This window comes from Leopardus geoffroyi, chromosome B1, assembly GCF_018350155.1.
Source record: "Leopardus geoffroyi isolate Oge1 chromosome B1, O.geoffroyi_Oge1_pat1.0, whole genome shotgun sequence".
Lineage (NCBI taxonomy): Eukaryota > Metazoa > Chordata > Mammalia > Carnivora > Felidae > Leopardus > Leopardus geoffroyi.
This window is the reverse complement of record NC_059327.1, coordinates 200,581,929-200,605,513: the sequence shown is the minus strand read 5'-3', so window position 1 is coordinate 200,605,513 and position 23,585 is coordinate 200,581,929. Positions and strand designations below refer to the sequence as shown.

The 23,585-nt window shown below is 53.7% G+C and overlaps 2 protein-coding genes across 3 annotated transcripts in view; both read left to right on the top strand.

The window, feature by feature from the left end:
• CB1H4orf50 (chromosome B1 C4orf50 homolog) overlaps positions 1-4,115 on the top strand; it is a 114,766-nt gene extending 110,651 nt beyond the window's left edge. The window contains exon 15 of the mRNA XM_045474604.1: positions 1,517-4,115. The gene's annotated coding sequence lies outside the window, so the exon portion shown is untranslated. The remainder of the gene's footprint in view (positions 1-1,516) is intronic.
• A 5,106-nt stretch (positions 4,116-9,221) lies between these two features.
• Positions 9,222-23,585, top strand: part of CRMP1 (collapsin response mediator protein 1) — a 78,248-nt gene continuing 63,884 nt past the window's right edge. Inside the window, exon 1 of one of the 2 annotated variants that reach the window (XM_045474601.1) lies at positions 9,222-9,646. In XM_045474601.1, coding sequence (XP_045330557.1) covers positions 9,266-9,646 — 381 coding nt within the window. In that variant the 5' untranslated portion in view covers positions 9,222-9,265. Of the gene's footprint in view, positions 9,647-13,642; positions 14,012-23,585 lie in introns of those variants that run through there. The other variant, XM_045474603.1, reaches the window with a different exon arrangement.

Below are 23,585 nucleotides of genomic sequence, written 5' to 3'. Positions count from 1 at the left end.
AAACAAAACATACCAATCCCCTGCTCTTTGGGGTCAAATTATATCAGTCAATGGGTCAGTTGGTGGATACATGCTCATTAAGTGCCTCTTCTGAGCTGACTTTATGCGGGACCTTGGCCTCACTTTCAAGGCTCATCTCTGTTGCTGGATGTGGGCTGCCTCCAAGCTGTACCCTGTGGATCCTGTGGCTCCTGTGGCAGCCCCAGATGTCACCCTTGTCCTGGGTCCCTGATCACCCACCCCTGGTCTTTCTGTCCATTTGTGTTGCTTCATTGACTCGGTCCATTCCAGATTCCCCGAGGGAAGTCTCTGAGCCTCTTTGGGACCCGTGAGGCACCCCTGGGGGAGCAGTCCATCCCAGGCCCGGTGTGGACCCTGGCAGAGCCCTGCCTCTCTACCTTTGGGCTTTGAGTGAGATGGAAATGTGACCAGAAAAAGCACTTTGCGGACCTCAGTGTTGTGCATACGCTTTCTTCATTTCATTAATTCAATACATGTCTGCTGTGCACCTACTGTGTGCTGTCATGAACAAGGTGGTTTGTGTCATGACGATTGGAAAAGGTCCCTAAGCTAAGGAAGAGAAGCTTGCTTGTCAGATGGTTGTACTATGCATTCATAAATTATGATTAGCAACAGCCAGGGAGTTGGCATGGCAACGTTTCCCCACAAACTGCCAGGCAGTGTTCTTAAAATAGGTTCCCCGGAGGTGTGGCAGCGGTGGAATCACACAGAGGCAGTGTGGTCTGATGGCTCTGTGGACCAAGGTAGATTCCATTGCCACCTGTGTGTTCAGAAAGGCCATGCCACCCCCTTCCTGAGCAGACCAGAGGCACGGTAATTAAGATAGACCCGGAAGCATCCATTGTTGGAACTGGCGACTTAATTTGTTATCAATACCCCTGCCTTTCCCCATTTAACAGGGGAGGTAAGGAAAGCGGAGCCCCGAGGGGTTAAGTGACCGACCCAGGGTCACACAGTCATCTGATTGCAGATGTGACTGAATCTGGTTCTGACGTCTTTATAGAGACTTCCCCAATTGTGCTTTTCTGCTTTGGAATTCTCGATCTGGGCCCGATGCAGTTCATTTTCTAATGGGTTACAGTCTGCATGGCATCACTTAGCAATATGCATCGGGTCAAGGAATCTTTCCTTTAGTATAGAATCTATGCCCCGTTTCTCCCTGCGGAAGCCCTGAATCCCAAGATGTCATGGAAACTCACCTGCTTCTTGGCCAGGCTTAGATGATTGTGGTTTAAGTTCATCTCTCCACAGCCTTCCCTACTCTAGTTTCCCAGTGTGGAAATCAGGTAGCAGAGCCTATCCAAAGTTTATGATCTGCTTTGCAATGAGATGACTGTGTGAGTTAGTGACCCCTCAATACAGAGGACGGGGAAGCCAAACCCTTTAAAAGATGAGTTCCCTTTCTTCTGTGTTACTCAGCAATTTATTGCATAAATTTTATCAACTTGAGAAGGTGTTTTGTCTCTGTTTTGTTTTTTTCTTTTTTTACCTTCAGGCTGGCGAGCTGCTTTTAAGAGATTCACAACTCTTGTTTAATCCAGGGTGAAATTCCAGGACCGGAATGTGAAACTTTGTTGAGCACTATCTACTTCTGAGAATAGGGTGCTAGACACGTGTGACGTATTTTAGAGACTCAACCTTTCTTTCTCTATGTAGATAGGGCCTTGCCGTGGAAAGGGCTCTGGGCTGGGAGCAGGGAGTCTGCCAACTGAGCTTTGCCAAACCCCCTCTCTAGGCCATCGGTAGGCTATAAAGATTGCCCTAGGTAGCGATAATTCCTTACTGTGATTTCGTGTTGGACTCACCTGCAGAGCTTTTTAAAAACCCAACGCACATGCCCCTTTCCAGGCCTTGAAACCAGCCTATCTTAGGTGGGCCCCAAGCGGGGATCTTTAAAAAGGCCCCCAGTGATTCCAATGGGCATCCAGGGGGAAAAGCATCAAATTGTCCCTTTCAGTTCTGCCATCTCCTGTGTTAATTAAATTCCAAGATGCCACTGGGGATTTCTTCTGTGTTAGACTCATTTATTTTTGCTCCTTGCTAGGAAAGAAATGTGTACTCAGAGTTGATAGGAGGAACCTTCTCATCTTTGGAACGTTTTTGACCATGAGTCAGCTTTGCAACTTCACCTTTAGAGGCCCTTTTAAGCAGCTGATGATCCTTAGGAAAACGAAATGCATGACACCGTAGCATTCATTTCTATGGTGGCAGAACCTGACGCTGAACTCCTTTTGGTGGCTGATCACAGCACGCTTACATGGGAGTTCGGATAACAACTGGGTGATGCAGTAGACATCAAAAACGAACCTCTTGTGTACGGCCGAATGCATCCTAAAATCTTCCGGAAATAGATACTCCAAATCCACTGCTATCTATAGCTTTATCAGTTTTGCAACCAAATAGAAGCTGATTTCTGTTCAGCATTTGTGCCAGTGGCCAACTGTGTCCTATCTGGCCTTGAAATAAATTCTTTGGGAATTCTTGATGCCTTAAGGAGGTGGACAAGGAAGACCCCTGGGACTCGTTCATGTATTTAGTCCTCTTCCCTGTTTTAGAAGAATTTCTAAAAAAAGATAGTGTGTGCCTTGGACCAAAACTTGTTTTTAAGAAGCTGGTAGGCTTAGGATGGAAGGATTGGCTTTCTTTATCCCATTGGATCTGCCCTAAATCCTACAGCTCTCATCCCAATCTGACTTTTGCATCCATGGCACAAATGTATTATATGGAGTCATGGAAAGACTAATGGGAGAACTGGTACAAATCAAAGCAAGGTTTGCTCCAACACCATTTTTTTTTGTCTTTGAAAAGTATCATCAGGCTATGTCCACAGGTGGATTGATGCTGCATTTATATGATGGTGGAATAAGGGGAAGGGAAGACAAATGAATGGGATGGTTAAAAATGGTGGAAAGCTTGATATCAACTCTGTATCAATATATTCTTTTCTAAGGTAAAGTAATGTAATACCATGTTAATGGATATGACGTCAAAAGTGATGGGGGAATAAATATCTATGCAGTCACAGTATAACTATTAACTGAGACTTTTTCAATGAGGGTGAAGACAAGGTCTGACTCGAATGGAGATCATAGAAGGAGTTATGGGCCAGATACACTGGGTTTGGACTGTCCTCTGCCACCAACTGGTTGTGCAAGTTTGGATGGTGTGCTTACCTCTCTCAATCTCAACGTCCTCCATGGAAATGTCAGGGAAGGTGTGAGCCTTGATGAGATAGCACACGTTTTCTAAAGCACCTGCATATGTTGGCACTCTGCAGATGTTGGGAACCTTTCCTCACCCCTTGGAAAATGCTCTGATGCATTTCAGTGCCATGGCTGGGCGTGTGTCACGAAGCTGAGTTGTGTGACTCCGTTGGTCTTCCAACTCAGATTGTTCAGGTTTGCACAATCCACTTTTGACGAGGAGGCAAGGAAGGGACCTGGGTGTCATTGGCAAAGATGATGAACAAGGCTTGAGAATTCATCTTGGCAGAATGTCCCTGTTCTCTCCAGTCTTCCAGGGTGACTCCTGGGAGGGTATCGTGTGAAAACTGTGAAGCACAGACAATAGTTTGGAAATTGCAGACTTTCCCACTGGGTCCCAAATGTACAGTGATTCTACACCTTGCTACTGCTTGAGCATTAAAGGAATTTTATATTATATACGGCCATTCATAAACACAAGGGTCAGAATTTTGGCAGAGTTCTGGCCCTCCCCTCAGTTAGAAGTGTGGATTCGCATGGGAGTGGTCTGGCAAAAGGAGCAGAACCCCTTTCCTTCTGGATGCTTTTCAGCAGGAACCTCCCTTGGGTCCAGGAGAAGTGGCTGTCCCCCAGCTCCCGCCTTCAGCAAATGAACAGAGCGCTCAGTCCCTGGAGACCCTCATTGGATTCCCAATCAGTTGTGAATCAGGCTCAAAACTCCCTTCTGGGTTTTCAAGATTTGTAATGATTGCTCAATCTTGTGTAAACCAGGCTGGCATTTTCTCTTGTTACCAAGATGTATTTTTCTATGTTAGTTAAATGTATAATTTGTGTAATTTTGTACATTAAAATGTATGCTTTTTCACAATTAAAGGTTTTTTTTTCCCTTTTGAATGTCTAACTTACTGATGGTTTGTTACAAAGAGTTGTAGACCTTGACACAATACAAAAAGGTAATGAATCCAAGAGTCCTGATTTTTGGTGGGGAATGGTGTCCTTCTCAGAAGTCACATCCACTTTGCACAAATAATGAAGTGACTTCCTTTATGACCCTTTATATGGCTGTATTAGTTTGCTGTTGCTGTAACAAGTTACCACGAACGTAGGGGCTCCAAACAATACATGTATCTTACAGGTCTGGAGATTAGAAGTCTGCACTGGGTCTCACAGGGCTAAAATCAAGATCTCTGCAGGGCTGCGTTCCTTTGGGAAGCTCTGGGGAGAATTTGTTTCCTTGCCGTTTCCAGCTCCTAGAAGCTGCCTTCAGTCTTTGGCTTATGCTCTCTTCCTCCATCTTGAAAGGCAACAGCATATCTCTCTCTGACTCTGACACCTGCTTCTGTCATCATGTCTTCTTCTCTGACTCTGATCATCCTGCCTTCCTCTTTTGCTTATAAGGATGCTTGGATTACCGTAGGCCAAACTGGATAATCCAGGATAATCTCCCTTTCCCAAGATCCCAAACGTAACCACATCTGCAAATTCCCTTTTGCCATGCAAGATAACATCTACACAGACTCTAGGGATTAGGAGATGGGGATCTTTGGGAGGGGATATTATTCTGCCTACCATAATCCCTTATGAACTGATTTGGAGGTAGCGGGGGGGGGGGGGGGGGAAGCAGACATATTAGAATCAAACAGGCCTGAACTTGAGCTGTATCTCTGCCACTTGGTGGCCACACAACTTTAGGCAGCTTGCTTAACTTCTCTGAACCTACACAAAGTGACTGAAATAATCCATTACTGGCCTCACAGATTCATACCTAACAATAAACTACAATTCCCTTTCCCTCATTTTTTTTGGAAATCATTCTTTTTACAACTGATACTTAAAAAAATTTTTTTGATGTTTACTTATTTTTTAGAGAGAGAGAGAGAGAATGGGGAGGGGCAGAGAGAGAGACACAGAATCCGAAGCAGGTTCCAGGCTCCGAGCTGTCAGCACAGAGCCTGACTCGGGGCTCAAACTCATGGACCGCGAGATCATGACCTGAGCCGAAGTCAGACGCTTAACCAACTGAGGCACCCAGGCGCCCCTACAATGACACTTTTAAAAAATATCTTTTTGTGTGTTTGTTTGCCCAAGAGGGGCCCTGATGGAGAATATGCATTGGAACTGAGTGGCCTCTCCTGTTCTCTCCCTATGGCCATGTGATGACGTGACCCTTCCTGTTCTCTGCCATCACCCCGGAAGCCCTCATGGGCTGACAGGATGAGCTCCTTGCTTATCCTTCCCCCAATGCCACGGTTTCATTCACTTGTGATCACTCCTTTCCTGGAGGACTGAGAGCAGTCAGAGAACAGGATGGGGAAGGTCACGACCATCCTCTGGCCTGAATGCAGTTTGCTCAGGTTTCCTGGGTTTTTTTCTGCTGGCCTCCGTCAGATGCCATTCTCTTGGCTTCGTGCAGACTGGTGGGTGCATTTCCTAACTTACACCCCCAGCTTGGTTTCTGGCCTCCCTTTCTTTGCTACACTTGGGTTACTACCCTTGAATGAGGGGACATTGTAGGGAGCACTCAGACAAAGCTGAGCCAAACCCCGGCGTGATCACCTCCTGGCAGTTAACTGGAGTTGCGAGGGTAAGGTGTGTACCCCTCAGTGCTCCAGCCTGAAAATCGAGATGGTATTGTCTGCCACATAGGGCTGGGGAGAGAGCCGGTGCCGTGTAAAGCAGAGTGTAGTGTGTAGAGATGAACGGTGAGTGCACGGACCCTTATGTATACATGGTAGTCACTCCATAAAAGTCAAACCCCCCCACCTTGTCTGTAGGAGCACAGAGGAGTCCTGAGGAGTAACATAAAGTAACATACAGTGGGTGCCCAAATGCATGTTGGATGCAGGATGAATGATTTTTTGCCCCAGGTTGTATGGAGGACAGGATTCTAACCCCCAAATCTGGAGTATCCCAGGCCTGTTCTTTTGTTGTTGTTGCTCCTTAATGTTTATTGTGTGTGAGCAGGGGAGGAGCAGAGAAAGAGAGAGAGAGAGAGAGAGAGAGAGAAAGGGAATGAGAGAGAATCCCAAGCAGGCTACACGCTGTTGCGCTGTGGCGCTGAGCCCATCTCGGGGCTCGATCTCACAAACTGTGAGATCACGACCTGAGCTGAAATCAAGAGTCGGGTGTTTAACCAACTGAGCCACCCAGGTGCCCCCGCCTCCCCGCCAAGGCTTATTCCTTTATCTCCCCTCTCCTAAAGGGACTACTCCAGCCACACTTCTTGGGGAGGGTAAAGAGTACTCATTAAGATGCAGATTTTGGGACCAGACTACTGTGTTTAAGTCCTAAGCAGCATCATTTACCAGCTGTGACCCCAGCCAAGTCACTTACCTCTCTGAGCCTTAGTTTTCTTATCTGTAAAATGAGGCTACTTACATCAAAGATTGCTGTGAAGCTTAAAACAATGACTATATGTAAAGTGCCCACAATGGTCCTTGGCATGTGGTAAAGTCTCTGTAAAGGGGAGCTATTGTTTTCCTTTCTTGCTTCTGTAAAAGGTGACTTCCCCTCCTTCTTCCTTGTCCCACTGCCTCCTAGTCTTGACAGCTGCCTCGCCCTTTCCTACAGCAGGAAGTGTTTTCTTGGAAAGCAGTGGGATCTCTGGCACGAGGGGCATTTAAGCAAGGAGAGACTGGCTTCTCAAAATGTTGAGAGCAAGTACAAGCATGGAAGATTGACCTCAAAAGTTCAGTCTAAGTCATATTCTTGGATTCTCTGGTATTTCTATGGGTTTAGTGGCTATGAATATTTGTGAAGCTTTAGGAGAAGCTTCTAGGTGGGCTTCAATATGAGATTTCCTTGCCTGGGATATACTGGGAATAGTGTTTCCCAGGACAGATGGAAGTTTTTACTGAAAACACTAGCAGTGAAGCCTAGAGTCCCCCAGACCTCAAGAGGATTATTTGTGACAGAAATCTGTCCAGGGTACTCAGGGACAAAGGAGTGAGGAGGGCAGCATGGAGGATGGGGTGGATAGAAGAGAGAGAGTGTGTGTGTGGGGGGGGGGGGGTTGATATTCTCTGTTCTTACGCTTTTTATGGCCAGTACTCCCTGCACTGCAGTCATATATGCTTCTTGAAGGCAAGGGCTTTATAAATACTCATTGTTATGTCCCCCGCATGGAAAAGGGACTTGCTACATGGCCACTGAGCTCCAGACCTGGCTGAGTAGCAGTACGATCCGAGGCACTAGACATCTGCTTCACTACTCCTCTCCTGTTTCCTCATCTTCCAAGTGGGCAATTTGTTACAGGGTTGCAAGACAGAAAATGTGGGGAGGTGTCAGCTACTATGAAGCCAGTAGCCCTGGAGTGATCAGTCCATGGGTTCTGGCAGTCACAAGAATGAGAATGTGAGTCCGACTGTCTGGGACTCCAGAACTGGCCAGACCTGGTGCTGAAGGGACAGCTCCCAGAACAGGGAGGACCTGGGGTGTGAGGCCAAGCACTCTTGCCCCTTGCTGCGGTCCCCGCCCAGCCCCAGATGCCGCCTGTCGGGACTCGCCTGCAGAGGGTCGGCAGCTGGTGCTCCCATCCGTCCAGAAAGAGCAGCTGGGATCGCCAGGTCCCCCGAGACTCTCAGACCCTTCTGCCTGATAATAATCATGGAAAAATGAGGGACAGTATCTAGGGGAGGCACATGGAGCCTGGCCTCGAAGAAGGATTGAGGGGAGACACAGATGAATGACCCCCAAGACCCCATGCCTCCCACGTGGCCCAAGTCAGAGGAAGCCTGGGACCCTCTATTGCAAGCTCCTGGCACATTAAGGATAGGCTGTACAAGGGGTCGTGGGAGGTGACCCTAGAGTGGGGAATATGTATCTGTCTGGGTGACTGACAGGAGAATGTGTGTATGTACGTGTTCATCTATCTCTCTGTGTGTCTTTCTCCGGAGGGTTCCTATTTAAGCTTCCAACTTTCCTTATTTCTGGTGTGGATTTCTGTGTGGGCGTCCTGACCCGGTTTATGAGTGCATTTGTGTGGAGTCACCTTGTGAGTTTGCTTTGGGTATGAGCGTGTGACAATGTCTGTGTGGAGTGGGTGTTGTAGGAGTGAGCAACGTGTATGTGTGTGTCATTCGTTCCCGTGCAGGAACGTGGTTCTCTTGTCTGCCTGAGCGAATGGGGCCGTCGCATGGCCCTCTCGTCTTGCCGTATCATCTTTCCCAGCACTTAGCACCTCCTGGTACATTATGTGTGTTTGCTTCCTCCCTCCTTAGAACGTCCGCTCCCAGAGGGCAGGACTTGGTGTGTTTTGTCCACAGCACTGTCCCCAGCACCAAACACGTGCTAGGCACTAGCGGGCACTCAGTAGAATAGCGAGGAGTGAATGAATGCTGGGTCCAACGTGTGAGTGCTTCTCAGGTTGCGCAGTTAATTTCGGCGTACTGCTGCTGGGTTGGCGGTGTTGGGTGACTAGGAGAATTTACGGCGAGGATGTGTGTAATTGGCTCGGAATAGGTACAAGCTTGTACGTGTGTGCAAAAGTGTGTCTGGGGAGCTGAGTGGAATGGACTGTGGTGTGTGCGCTAGCGGATTTGTGCATCTCTCACGTGTTGTATGGCGTAATTGTCTGGTGTGCTAGTGCGAACCTGTGTGTGCCTGAAGAGCGTGTGTGTGCCCGCACGCGAGTGTGTGTGTGTGTGTGTGTGTGTGCATACTCGAGGCTCCCACCCCTCGCTCTCCTCGCGCCCTGCGCTCGGCCTGGGGGCGGGGAGTGGGGGTGTGGCGAGGGCACTGCGGTTCGGCGGCCCGCCCTCGGCGCTGCGGCTCCGGCGCGTCACTGTCCCTCCCCGCCCCCGCCGCGGGCCCCGCCCCCCGGTCCTTTGTAGCCGGCCGTCTCGCTCGCCTACAGCCGCCCGGAAGCCCCGCCCCGGCCCCGCCCCGGCCCCGCCCCGCCGCGCGCCCCGCCCCGCCCCTCCCCGGGCCGCAGTCGCGCCTGGGCCGCCGCGGGCCCGCAGCGAGCGCGGAGCGCGGCGCACGGCGGTGGCCAGGGCCGCGGGCGGGCGGGAGCGCGGGCGGGCGGCCGGCCTTGGACCGGCATGGCGGACCGGCGGCGCGCGTGGAACACGGAGGACGACCTGCCCGTGTACCTGGCGCGGCCGGGCAGCGCGGCGCAGACCCCGCGCCAGAAGTACGGCGGCATGTTCGCCGCGGTGGAGGGCGCCTACGAGAACAAGACCATCGACTTCGACGCGTACAGCGTGGGCCGCCGCGGCTCGGCGCGCACGCCTCGCAGCGCCGGCCGGCCCGACGCCGTCGGCCTGCCGGGGCCCGGCGGCAGCGAGGACACGGCCAGCGACGTGAGCGAGCTCTCGGGCTCGGCAGTCAGCTCGCCGGGCGAGCGCGAAGAGCGACCACTCGCGCTGCGTATCCGATGCCCCGCGCCCCGCGACCTGCCACTCGGCCGGGACAATGGCCAGGTACCCTCGGGGCGCGTGCGGACCGGACGGGGGGGGGGGCGGTGCGGGGCCCTCGGGGCAGTTGGGCGTGGAGCCGCCCGAGGGCAGCGCTGGAGCCGCTGCCCCCAGGCTTGAGAGGGCTGCCGAAGGCCCCTCCCCCACTCCATCACCCCGGAGGGTCGGAGAGGTTGTGCGATTTGGTTGGGGTTGGCCAGCATAGCCCGTGAGACTCCAGAGGGTCCTTCGAGGTCCAGTCCCCGCTCCTCTTCCGCAGAAAGGAAGAGCACGGTTCTGAGAAGGAGAAAGTAAGTTGGCCCAAGGTGCCATATGGACCCTTAAAATGCGAGGGGTCCTCTAGGGTGAAGTTAACCCAGGGATCCCCATTCTCTGCTTAGTGAAAAGGAGGGGAGCTCCTTTCCGCATTCGTCCATTCATTTTTTCACGCACTCATCAGTCATTATAGAGCACCTACTGTGTACCAGGCTCTGGGAGAGGTTCTGTGAAACGCCTGTGGTCACACAGGTTAAAGCTGAAAGAAACCTTTCCTGTGTGCTCCCTCTGTGCTTTCTAGGGCAAAGGTTTGGTTAAAGATTTAGCGGGACCGGGCAGATAGAACTAGAAACTGCTATCTCCAAGCACCGACATCTTCAGGGGACGCTCCCGAGTCCCACAGCACGACGCCAGTGTGCTCTCTTCACAGAGCAAGTTGGAGGCAGAGCGGAGATTTGAACCCCAGTCTCTAGCTTCCTAGACTTGGAGGTTTTTACCCTCGGAAGTGGAGGCGCATTAGGGCGAGGGAATGCCAGGCCGTGGGCCCTTATAGCTCTTCTCCCTTAAGCTAGAGGTCGCCAGGGAACTGGAGGAAGATGGATGGATAGACAGCACTCCTTTGGGATGTATGTGTGAGCGTCGGGGCCAGATGCCGGGAGAACGGAAGTTGGAGCACCCGAGGGCCAGCGAGCTGTCAGCTTAGCAGGGAACTCGGAGTCTGAGCACTGCTCAGGCCCCAGACCTCTGGTGCTGGAGTCCTGGTTCAGCACGCTGGCCCCACCCCAGGCCAGGGTGGGCGATAGATTCATTGTGAGAATTACATCAGTTAATGCTGGTAGTCAGTGAGCATTCAGTAAATGTTCGTTTTTGAATTTTACTATCATTTTTTATTAACCCTTCTCCCCTTAAATACTATGAAAGGAATAAAGCGAGAGGGAGGAAGCAGCGCTCCATCCAGACAAATCTGGGAGGGCTTCCTGGAGGAGTGGGGGCTGGGGCCAGCCCGGGGCTGCTGGGACGCAATACTGGGTCTCCCGCTGCTCCCATTCCCCATCGCCTTCCGCCTGGTGTTCCCGCAGCTCGGGAACTCTCCGTGGTCCTGAATCCGGCGCCCTGAAAGGGGGAGGTCTACAATGATGGTGTGTGAGGTGAGGGGGTGGGGGGCAAGGGAGGGAGACATCAAGAGAGTCATCTTCTTTTCCCTGCCCCTTCTTATTCTTCCCTCACCACCTCCTAACCTGGTGGTTGACCTCACCCGGGATTCGGGCTTCTGAGCCCTTGCCGGAGGTCTCAGGGCTGCGGGTCCAGAAACTGGGGTCAGTACCGGGAAACACTGCTTTCCAAGCCAAGGAAGGCACTTCGCCCTTTGAACCTCAGCTTCTCCACCTGTGAAATGGGGATGGCCTTTTTCTCCCAGCCACCCATAAGGCGCGGTGGAATATCAGGACGGCGAGAGAGCTTTGTGCACGTCCCGAGCAGTCTGGAAGTGCGTCCCTGACAAAGCTACGGTCAATGTCACCAGCGCCAACGTCGCCCCCAGGCTCTGCCTGGGCCGGTTCCGCAGCCGTGCCTAGGCACTTGGGGATGCTATGCTGGTCGCTTCACCTCTTCCACTCCTCCCTCTCCTCCTCTGGCCCTCTCTTCCCTTTCTCGGTGGTTTCTCGGGGACTGGACAAAAGGCGGCGCCTCCAGCGCGCCTAGGGCTCCAGAGCCCTCGAGGTTCGGGGCTGCGGAGCCAAGGGGCTCACGGTCTCCCTAGAGGATGCGTTTTGCTTTCTGTGGACCAGGCGGCCACAGGGCTTGGGCTCCGGGGCGGGCTTCGCGGCTCCAGTGCTTTGCAGAGGGTATGGGGCAGGGAGTCCTCCTCCCCCCACCCGTCCCCCCTCCCCTCCCCCCCCCCCCCCCCCCCCCCCCCCCGGCCCAGAAAGCCCTCTCCTGGGGAGGGAGGAGGGGTTTCTGCAGCGCCGGCGCAGCGTTTGCTGAGGCCCAAGGCCCAGCGACTGCGGCGCTTTGTACCAGAGAAGTCTGCTTGGGAGCAGAGATCTGTTTGGCCAATCGCGAGCCAGTGCCCCTCCCCCGATACGCACGTGGTCTTGTCCCCAGCCCTGGAGCTTCCCTGCCCTGAGTGGCCCCTGGGGACATCCCAGTACGTGGAACCTAGGACTTAACAACGCTGAGGAAGAGAATGCAAGCGTCATGGGAACAGAGACCTGCAAATTCTGGTCACCAACAAGGATTTAAGCCACCGCTCGAGCCAGAGGCCAGGCTGAATGGACAGATGTAGGAGAGTGAGCTCTAGAGAAGGTGTGCGGGAACCTGGCCTCCAGATAGTGATCTGCTGTAGCTAAAATACTTTAAATAAATGAGATATCATTTTATTTCTGTAAGCCCTAACTTCCCACCTGTATAATGGGAAAATTATGGCCTAGCGTCCCTGGAATACTAAGATGCTTCTCTTTTGTGAACTTACAACCCCACCTCCATTTCAAGGCCAAGGCATCTCTGGCCTCCTGTCCTGATCTGGGTGACTGGCCTCTAGGTGGCCTGTGAAGGTAAGGGCCTCAGGCCTCAACCTGCTTAGTGGGGGCTTTACCACCCCTAGCACACCCTCCCTCTGGGTGGCAACTTGAAAGTAAAGAAGATGGGTCTTCTAAAAGATACTGCGGGTTAGTATGTTGCAGGCAGAAAGTGAATGGCAGAGAAAGTTAGCATTTTATTCTGTCTGGAGATTTGAGGCACCTGTCTAGGGCTGTGGGGGCTGGCTGGGACTCCTGCTTCCTTCGTCTTCTCTCTTTTCTCCTTTCCTGTTTATTAAGCTATGCACTGGCCTCCTGCCCACCTGTCCCCAGAGGAACATCTGGGTCAGGGGTGCTGGGGTTCTGGTACACTATACCCTGGGAAGCAGGACATCCTATTCCCCTCCTGTCTCCTAGCCTCTCCTGGGGTCTGTGGGGACCTTAGTGCCAGTGGTCCGGCCCTCCAGGCAACCACTGGTAGGCAAGACCATGGGGGTGACCTGGTGGCCCCAGGGCCAGGCTGCTGTGTGAGGAGAAGCTGCTGCAGAGGGTGCAGCCTGTCAGCCATTAATTGGGTTAGGGCCTTGTCTCATTCTGCTGCATTCCATCGGCCTGGCAGTGGGGCTCCTGGTCAGCCCTCAGGGAGGCTGATTCAATGATGTGAGTGGGGAGGGTGGCAGGAAAGGCTTTACGGAGAAGCCGTTGCCGACGAGTCTGGGAGATGGGTAACCTTTGTCTGGGGTTAGATATTGAGGAAGAGGGTACAGCCTGAATAAAACGGCTTGCAGGCCTTGGAGATGGAAAAGTGCTTAATTTAACTCCTCTATTCAGGGAGTGTGCACGGCGCATGGACAAACGGAGGCTGCGGCACGAGAGGCAGGAGGGGGGCAGTCGTTGGGCCGGGTCCAGAGGGCCCTGAACGCCCCCAGCAGCTCGGGCGGGTCCTCCGCGCCCGCCCCGCACTCCCTCCCCCGCGCAGCTGTTCCCGGAGGCCCGCAGATGCGGTGCCGCACACCTGTGGCTCGGTCTGCACCGCCGAAGGCCGTCTCTGGCATTTAAAAGCACCCTGAAAACCAGACCTTTGCAATCGCGAGAGCGAGGCCGGGGCGCAGCCGAGGGCGTGTGCGCGGGGCGGGGGCGGCGGGGCTGGGCGGCTGGCGGAGCGGGGGGGGGGGGGGACGGAGGGCGGAGTGGGGGGGGGGGATCGGAAGGGAAGAGCTTCCTGGTTCGAGCCGAGAGGGGCGAATCGGGCTCGGCTCCGCGCCGCCGGGAGGAGCTGTCTGTCTGTAGCCCCCTCCTCCCGCCCTCGCCTCTCCCTCCTCCTCCCGCCCTCCTCACCGAGCCGGGCGGTGCTGGCAGCCGGAGCGGCGGCGGCGGCGGCGGCGGCGGGCGGGCCGAGCAGCCGGGGCAGCGGGCGCGTGGGCAGCCGCGGGCGCCGAGCCTCCGTCCCTCTCTTCTGCCCTCCCGGGCCTTTGTCACCGCGCCCGCGGGGAGCGGGACCGGCTGAGCGAAAAGACAGCCCCACAGGTCCGCCGGCCGGGCCGAGGGCGCCAGCGGGGCCATGTCTTACCAGGGCAGGAAGAGCATCCCGCACATCACGGTAAGCCGGGCCCCCGCCCCCGCCCCGCCGTTCTTTGTGGGCTGGGGGTGGCCGCCGCCAGGGTCGGGATCCGCGGGGGGACTGCAGGGGCGGCCCGCGAGGCTTCCTGCGTGGCGGCGGGTGGGGCGGGGCTGATCTCAGCCTTGCAGCCCCCTCCCCCCAGCCTCTGGGGACAATGGTGGTGGTGGGGGGAGCCCCGCACGGCTAGGCGGGGCCGGAGTCTCGGGTCCCTCTCCCCGCGGGCTTGCCGCCCCCCCCCCCCCCCCCCCCGCCACGGGAAGTGCCAGAGGGTGGCGTGGACCGGGTGGATGCGGCGCTGAACAAAAGAGGGAGGGGCGGGGGCCGAACCCCTCCCTCCGGCCCTGGAGCGGGCTTAGGGTGGGGAGGGCCGATGGCCTGCGCCCGGCCTCTGCACGGTCCAGCTCTTGCGCCTCGCCGCCGAGTTCCTTCCATGCCAGAGGCAAGAAAAATGCCTCTGCCCACCCTCCCCCCCACCCTTCCCCTGCCCGTACTGATGGAGTGGAAGTCTGGACCCAGAAACAGCGCCATGATGGAGGAGCCCCTCCCATTCCTCGCCGAGGCTAAAAATAACCCTCTCGGGGCTGCGCTGGCAGCTGTGGCCCCAGAAGGGTTAACACTGGGGGGTAGGAGAGCAGTGGGCCCGAGCCTACCGCCGCCGTCCCTGGGTGTGGCCGGAAACAAAGGATCCCTGCTTTGTCTTGGGTGGGGAGCTGAGGGCTGAGGACTCAGCGGTGGGGAGACCTGGCCTCCACCCCATTCCCTCCTTGGCACCAGAGGGGAGGCAAACCTGCCCGGAAGGATGCGCCCCACAGGCGCTGTGGAAGCCAGTGGGCCTCCGTGGTGGGTGCAAGAGTAGCCAGGGGCTGGGAGGTGGGATTCCAGGTGTGATAGAAGCCTCCAGCGTGACACCTGAGGTTTGAGGACAGGAAACCCAGCCTACTCCTACTCCTTTACACAGAATCCTGCCTCTGGGAGCCCTAGGGCACCTACAGGAGGGCAGCCTTGGGTAGGGGGAGGGAGCGGACACTTCCCATTCACCTGCCCAGTCTATTGCGGACATTATTTTATGGAGTCTTCTCGATAAATCGTTTGAGGACGGCATTGTCTACCTAAACCTCCCAGAGGCTGGAGCACTGGCTGGGGCACGGGTGAGAGGAAGTCTGGGTGAGAGCCCCCCATGCCTCCTGTCCAACTGTGGTCTGAGTCTTCCTCTAGAAAACCCCTCCTGGGCTCAGCTTCAGGTCTTGCCAGCAGACCTTTGGTGAGTTTGTGTCCAGAGGTATGACCCCTGAGGGTAGAGGCCGTCTCTAACCCATCCATGATCCCTGCCTTCTGAGATATGAAGGTGTAAGTGGCCAGTCCTTTAACACTCTAGTTGCCTGTGAGTCACTGGAAGGGGTCTGGTTGACCCCAGGCGAGGCAAGTGGGAGGAAAGTGGAAGGGGGGGGGGTGTTTGATCCCTTCCCTGCCTTGGGACTCTCTCGCCCTACCCCCTGCGGGGAACTAGGGCAAGTGATGGCGGTGCAGGTGATGGATGCAGTGACAGATGAGTCTGGAGCCTTGGGTCCCATTGTGGCTGTGGCCCATGGAAGGTCTGTCTACCCCCCACCCCCAGGACCCCGGTTTCTAAAAAGGCAGTTTGGCCGGATGATCTTTGAGGCAGGTCTGTAAGGTGCCCCAGACTCAAATAGTTCTCAGTCTGCAGGGACACAGCAACCACCCTGCCCTCCTGCTGTGACCCGCTGAGCAGAGGTGACTTGGCCAGGCTTCCGTACCAGACAGATCTGGCTGCTCATCCTTGCTCTGCCAGCTCTCTTGGCCTCCGTGCTCCGGTACCCCAAATGGGCCAACGCTGGCCACTTCCCAGGACCGATGAGCATCCAGGAGAACTCTGGCAAAGCGCTGAGTGTGTGTCAGGCACATAGTAGGTGCAGCTGGGACTGCTGGCTGATTCTGCTGCTTTAGTGTTTGTGTGAAGCTAGTAGTCAGCCTGTGTGTCAAAGAGAACCCAGTGGAGTGGTTCCAACAGCTTCAATAGCTTGGAGAAGTGGGAAGGAGATGCTGAGAATTATACTTAGTTCCTGGGAAGGAGGCTCTTGATGAACACTTGTGTTTTATTTGGTCCACATAAGCCCACTCCATCCAGGAAGATCTATGGTTTAAAGGAACAGCAAACCAGAGAGGATGGACTTGACTGGAGTCCCTTTGCAGGACCCTTGGCTTCCTGAGGGTCTCTTGCTGATAATGTCCATGTTATGACAGGAACCAGTATGCTGTTAAGTGGGTGGGAGGGCACCGTGGCTTTCCTGATGCTGCACCCCCGGCTTGTGCAGTCATACTCACTCGGTAAATTAAATTAGTGCTGGTCTGTGCTGGGCACTGTGCGGGGTGTGAGGCCAAATAGGAAGGAGGTAGGCTTTTTGCTCTTACCTGCCCAGAGTTTGGCAAAGGCTAACATTTCCGCCTGAAGTTGCACCAAGGTGTGGGGACTGTCGTAAGGGGACACCGAGGGGCCTGGTGGAAACCACAGCAGAGAAACTCACCCTAGTCCTGGGATGGGGGACAGGAAGGATGGGGGAGGGGGTTGTTTCTGCCTGAGTGGAGGGAGGCCCAGAGGCAGAGGAGTGTGGCATGCTGGAGAAACTGAAGGAAAGTCCGCATTGTGGGAACCCAGCCTCTGCTTCCAAGTCTGCTCTGTGCATCGGGAACAAATTCTGGATGTTTCCCGTAGCCATGGTGGGCGTGGCCCGCGGAGGGGCCTTGGGGGTTGGAAAAAGACCAAGGGAAACTCTCAGCTCGTCCCCAAGGACCCCACCTGCTTCATGTTTGGCCACTCTGTGCCCCCCGTGAGCCTCAGCGTGGTCATCTGGCCAATCGGGTTAAGGTTCCAGCTTACGCAGAGAATCCAGAGGTAGGGGAGAGGGTACCTTGAGCAGAGGAGAAAGGGACGTCTCAGGCAGGGCAGGGCTGAGTTAGGAAGATGTTTTACCCACCTTGATGGTGAGCGGGCATCTTCCCCTCTGGTTCCCACCTCAGCCTTTTCCTGAGAGAATAGAGCACCCGACAGAGAGGAAGGAAAAAGCAGAAACGCTTCGCTTCACCCCCCAAGGTTGTTTAAAATATTTACAAGGCGCTCCTTCATGTGTAGCTTTGTAAAAAATTAATGGCACAGCCAGGGATTAACTTAGCTAGAGCTGTTTCTGGAGCCCACTGCGGTGGTTAAGTGTTAGAACATCCTGGGCGTGGCTATCAGCAAACAAAGGCACAGGCTCTGGTCTCCCAGCTGAGCCACTAAGGAGTGGGGGGCCTGCTCCGCTGTGGGGGGAGACCCGCGTGTCCACCAAAGCGGTTATGAATTATTACTATTGCAAGTAGGACCTCACGAGTCCTGGTCATTTGTGGTTTTGCAGGCTGTTATTATTACAGCATTCACCATGACCTCCGTGATCTGACTCGGTGTCCAGAGCGCCCCCATGAGGGAGGCGGGTTACTTGGATCATCCCTGTTTCCCAAAGAGAAAACGAAGGTTCACGGAGGCTTAGTGGCACGGAGGAGTTCTTGCAGCGGCCTGCAGAGGAGTGAGCCGCCGGATTCAAGCAGAAGGGGGAGATGGGCTGGTCTGCCTGCCCTGAGAATCACTCTCGGGTTGAAATCTGTACGAGTCTGTGTGTGTGCCTGCGTTCGATCGAACAGCGATGAGGAGAGAAAGACAGGAGTTAGGAAAACATCAGACTCGGTTAGTGACTCTCCTGTGCAAGCGGGCAAACCCCACGTGAGCCCTGTCCTGCTTCTTCCCGAGGATGCCGCTCAATGTATCGATAGGTATTCGGTTTATTTGCTCCCCTTTCTTTTCATGCAAAGGATTTGCGATGCCCACAGCGATCTGTCATGCGGATAGTGAAATCCTGAAGATCCTGAGGAAATTCCTGAGGATTGAGGTAGAGCAGGGAACAAACCCGCCAGTATCTCAGGCCACTGGAGGTGTGCAGCTGGACGTCTGATGGCGATCCGGAGCTTCCGGCATCCAGGGTAGAGAAGCAAATGTTCAGCGACATCAAGTTCGTGACCAGAGAGAGGGAAGTGGGCCATTTTCTCGGGGGGAAAATTATTTTGTTTAAGTGAAATTCTTAAAAAAAATTTCTTTTTAATGTTTATTTTTAAGACAGAGACAGAGCATGAGCAGGGAAGGGGCAGGGAGAGAGGGAGACACAGAATCCGAAGCAGGCTCCAGGCTCTGAGCTGTCAGCATGGAGCCCGACGTGGGGCTCGAACTCACAAACCGTGAGAGATCATGACCTGAGCTGAAATCAAGAGTCAGATGCTCAACTAACTGAGCCACCCAGGCATCCCACCTTAATTCCCTTTTTTAAATCTTTTTTTTTTAATGTTTATTATGTTGAGGGAGAGAGAGAGAGACAGAGCACGAGTGGGGGAGGGGCAGAGAGAGAGGGAGACATAGAATCCGAAGCAGGCTCCAGGCTCTGAGCTGTCAGCACGGAGCCTGACGTGGGACTTGAACTCAGGAACCGTGAGATCATCACCTGAGCTGAAGTCGGATGCTTAACAGACTGAGCCACCCAGGTGCCCCTCAATTAAATTCTTAAAAGGTGTTTCAGAGAGGGTAACCATGATATTGTTAGCTTCGTTGGTAACCTAGCTATGCCAACTTAGCCCTGCATGTCTGTGTCTCGTGATAGACTTGGCCCGGACTGAATACATGGGACACACGTGATGTAGCATATGTGAATGTGCCTGGCACGCTGTGAGTGGCTGACAGATGATCGTCTCCCTCTCCAAACTCGGGCTGTCTCTTTGAGGAAACAAAAACTCAGGGTGGCAGGTGAATGGCAAGGGTTGGCCACATGTCTGTTCTGTTGTTTGAACTGTGCGAGGTGCGATGGGCGGTGAAAAAAATCCCCGTCTCATGATCCATAACCTTAACGAGCTTACTGCCTAGGTGACAGAGGGCACACGTGAGCAACCGAGAATGACAGAGCACAGGTGTTAGAGGGCCTCGGGGAGGGGGAGACTCTGTTGGTGGAGGCTGTGGGAGGTGACTGCCTGAGGCTTGGGGGGGACAACACGAGCTAGACATTCAAGGATTTGATTGGTGGAGACAAGGGAAGAGTGTGTAAGGCACGTGGAACAGCATGTGTAAAACTTGGACTGGGGAATGAATATGGTCAGAAGAGAGTGAGGGGTTAGTCATCGATAGACTGGGGGGTGAGGAACGTGAAAGAAATGTGAATTCTACAATGCTTTGGAGGTCAGGTAGACTGTACCCAACGTGATAGAGGGGAGCAGATTAGATTCCAAGTCCGGCTCCAAGGGAAGGGGGGTATTTGACCCTGGGCAAATCACCTCCTTTCCCTGAGCCTCAGATTCCTTTTCTCTGTAGAGTTGGATTAGAGGATCCAGTTCCGCGTTTTGGATACTCTGATTTTATGTCATGGGTCACGGGAAGCCACCAGAACTTCAAGGAAGTTCTTGAACTGGGAAGATGGTGTCATAAAGGCAGTGTATGTGAGAGTGTGGGTTCTGAAAGCAGACAATTTGGGTTTGACTTCTATACTAGCTGCGTAACTTGGGCGCGTTGTTTCTTTCTGAGAATTGAACGAGTTAATATAATACATGGAAGAGGCTGAGAGTAGTGCCTGCACATGGTGTAGCGTCTGTAGGTTAGCTGCTGTTCCTACCGTGGGAAGGCGTGTTAGTCGGTGTTGTTCCATAGCAAGCAGCCGCCAGGTCTGGTTTTCAGCAACAGACGTTGAATTCTTGTTCACGCTGTGCGAGGGCCTCGGACTGGCTGTGACTCGGCCCCCGGATGCCGGTGAACAGCGGTCTGTTCCCTGTGTCTCCTCACTTTGAGACTCAGGCTGAAGGAACAGAGGAGGGAAGCATGGGAGTCTGGTGGCAACTTGAAATGCCTCTTTGAGGACTTGGGCTCAACTGTGGCTCATAGTCACGCGGCCAAAGCCAGTCCCACGATCCAGACCCAAATCAGTGGAGAGAAGCCCGATGTTAGACTTTCTTAAGGAGATATGAGGGTTAAGTGTGAAAATTACGGCACATAGAAGGTGGTAATCAACACCCGTTGGAGCTGATGATGAGGTGGTCAGGACGCATGAGGGGTGAGTTTGGAAGAAAAGGCACTCGAATTGAGTGGGGGAAAGAGCGCCAAGCCGAGGGGTCTCAGTGGACAATTAGAAATCTAGATTGGAACGGGGGGTCAGAGCCAAGGGGCCAGTTATGGAGATCGGAGACCCAAGAAGATAAGAAATGTGAGATATTCTAGCAGCCAGTGGTTCTCAGCCCATGTGCTGTGAGCAGAGGGACACATCCAAAAAACAAAACAAAACAAAATCCTCTGCAGATGCACTGCTAAATTTTGATCAGCATTTAAGATTCGTATTTGTTGCAACCAAGTCGACACGTTGTTCCAGTGACATGTATCAGGTGGCATTCTGCACGCTCACAAGCTGGGAGGTATCCAATGAGTGTCAGTTTTCGTGAATCAAAGGCACCCCCTGGCCTGGAAAGGAAGCATCAGAGGACTTTGCCCTTGAGCACATCAAAAGGACACAGGGCAGTGCATAGTGCCAGGGTGCTGAAGAGTAAGCAAGGGCAGTGACGAGCAATTAAAGGCCCCCGAAGACGGGCGGTGACACCAGTAGGGAGGGCACGCCGATGAATGCCGACCGACTTGGCGGTGTGTATGTCTTTCGTTACTTTAAGAATGCTGCCACTTTTTTATGCTGTTTGTACATGTTCTTTTTTTTTTTTTAAGTTTGTTTTGAGAGAGAGAGAGAGAGAGAGCACAAGCGTGAGAGGGGCAGAGAGAGAGGGAGACAGAGAGAATCGGAAGCAGGCTCCGTGCTGTCAGCACCGAGCCCCACATGGGGCTCGAACTCACGAACCGTGAGATCGTGACCAGAGCCAAAATCAAGAGTCGGACTCTTAACTGAACGAGCCACCCAGGCGCTCCTGGACGCGTCTTCTGAACACAGGTTGAGACTCACGGTCCTGGAGAGATGCAATGATGAAATCGTAACTTTGCTCTGCGAAAGGGACTCTGAGTCGGTGTTGGTGGTGTGGGAGAAGGAGTGGGGTCTAAGTAACGTGTTTCCGGGAGGGGCTGGTCTAGAAAACGCGAGCAGGCAGTAAACGGAGGGAAGTGGTGGCTGTGAGCCTAGGAGGTTGCGCTCGCCCACCTCCTTCCTCGGGCCTGTGCCCCAGGCACCTGGAACATTCTCCTGACGGGGCTTACCCTCTCTGGCCCTTTGCACTTGTGTTAAGTTGTGCCCATTCTCCATGGAGGATCCTTTCCCTGGGGGCCGGGAGCCACGAGCACTGGCACGTCCGTAACTGTGGTTTGTCCAACCTCATCGAACACTCTGGAGGGCTGGGACAGCTTTTCTGGCATCTCTCGGGGGTGCTGCAGCACGCTGGTGACTCACAGAGGGACTCCAGACTGCGTGGGTGGCTGGATGAATGAAGCCAGGTTGTAAATGGTGCTGCTTTGCTGAGCGAGGTTTTAGCCACTCCTGCATTTGACTTTCCTTAACATTTAACTAATCCTATCCGCGGATTTCGTGTTCAGCTGGTTTACCGTCCAGAAGAACGTGAGGGGGGCATGAAGGGTTTTTGGAGCTCAAAGAGGGCCGCCCACGTGGTACTTTGGCGGTGGGGAGAGGGCAGGTCTGATCTTTGAAGGTGCTTCATCGTATTTCCCACCGACAAGCACGATTTTACAATAGGGGCCTCCCATTTAAGTGGGTGCAGATCCTGGCACACGTGTCCCCTAGGCCTTGACTGAATAATGACTTGGGGTCAGTCCCACAGGAAGACTCAATGGCTCTGATGCAGAATTGCATAGAGCACACGGGGAGCTGTTTGAGATTTTGTACCTGTCCCCAAATTATGCTGCCCTGTCTTTTGTATCCTGCCATATTCATAGGCCCTTAGGGCTGAAGCCCTAATGATATTTTATTTATACAGTCTTAAAGTCTAAAGGAGCCTTTTAAATTATGTAAACTTGTCAGCGTTTGTGTGGTTAGGAAGGCAGGAAGTAGTGTCTGTTGCTTCTCCCCCAGCCCCCTATCCCTCCTCTAGTGTAGGAATTCCAGATACCCTCTCCTTGCATACCTCTAGTGACAGGGAGATCACCACTTTACTCAGCAGCCTGCTTTATCCTTGGGAAGCTCTGTCGTTGAAAAGCTCTTAGGTATGTGGACTGAGAATCTGCTTCTTGTCCTACTTTTGCCCTCTGGATAGTCACAGCCCTCCTCCTCTTCTACGCCGATATTCCTAGAGGCTCTGGAAGGCATTTCTCAGCCATTTCTCCTTATCTAGGACCTTCTCTTTTCCAAAATGGCCCCAGTTCTCTATTCCTCCTGGAGCATACTTTCCAGGTGCAATCTTTTTCTTTCCTCCCCCCACTCCCGGCCTTTCATTTTCTCCTTTTTCTTTTGGTATCCTCTATTTCTGGGCATGCAGAACAAAACAGACTCAAAATAAAACTTTAATCATTGGGCATGGTTTTTTTTTTTTAATGTTTATTTATTTTTGAGACAGGCAGAGCATGAATGGGGGAGGGGCAGAGAGAGACACAGAATCCCAAGCAGGCTCCAGGCTCTAAGCTGTCAGCACAGAGCCCGACATGGGGCTCGAACCCACGAACTGCGAGATCATGACCTGGGCCGAAGTCGGATGCTTGACGGACTGAGCCACCCAGGTGCCCCATTGGGCATGTTTTAATACCTAGGCCAGTATTCCGTGTATGAGGTGTGCAAAGTGCTTTTACACATTATCTCTAGAAATCCTATGAGTGGCTACTTTGATTCGTTCTGTTGGCAGAGCAGGAGGCCGAAGCCCACGGAGGTTAAGTGTCTGGCCCCAGGTCACCCAGCTAAGAAGCTGTGTGGGAATAGGCTGTGGTCTCCGGTGTGAAGGATCTCCCAGTCTCACGGGAGAGAGAGACAAGAGACGAGCTGAATATAACAGGTCACGAAGCAATGGTAACCGTAAGGCACAGGCCTCGCACTGTGGGGACTGCGAGGGTGACCACGTGTTCCTGGGGTCAGGACCTTGAGCTGGAGATCACTGGGGAGAGCAGGTTTGGCAAGAAGGCCGGAGGAAGGCGCGGGGATGTGACGTTGCAGTTTTAGGGCATGACATGGTTGCCTTTGTGTTTCAGAAAGGTCACTGGCCGTCATGAGGAAGGGACGAGAGGGGCAGCAGGGGGAGAGGTGGTGAGGGCGGATGGGGGGCAGGTGCCGCGGGAAGTGGGAATCAGCAGGTGTATGCCAGGACTTTCTGGACCAGATGCAACGCGATCTGGAAGTCTCGGGTGTGAAATGAGAATTTAGAAGTCGGAGATGGAACTGAGCATCTGTATGCGATCTGACTCCCTAGCTTGCAAAGACTTAAACAAACAAACAAACAAACAGGCGCAGTTCTAAGTGCTTGTCCACGTGTTAATTCATTTAACTTTCAAAAGAGCTCTGTGCATTACAGATGGGAAACTGAGGCTGGGAGAGAGCTTGCCTAGGAC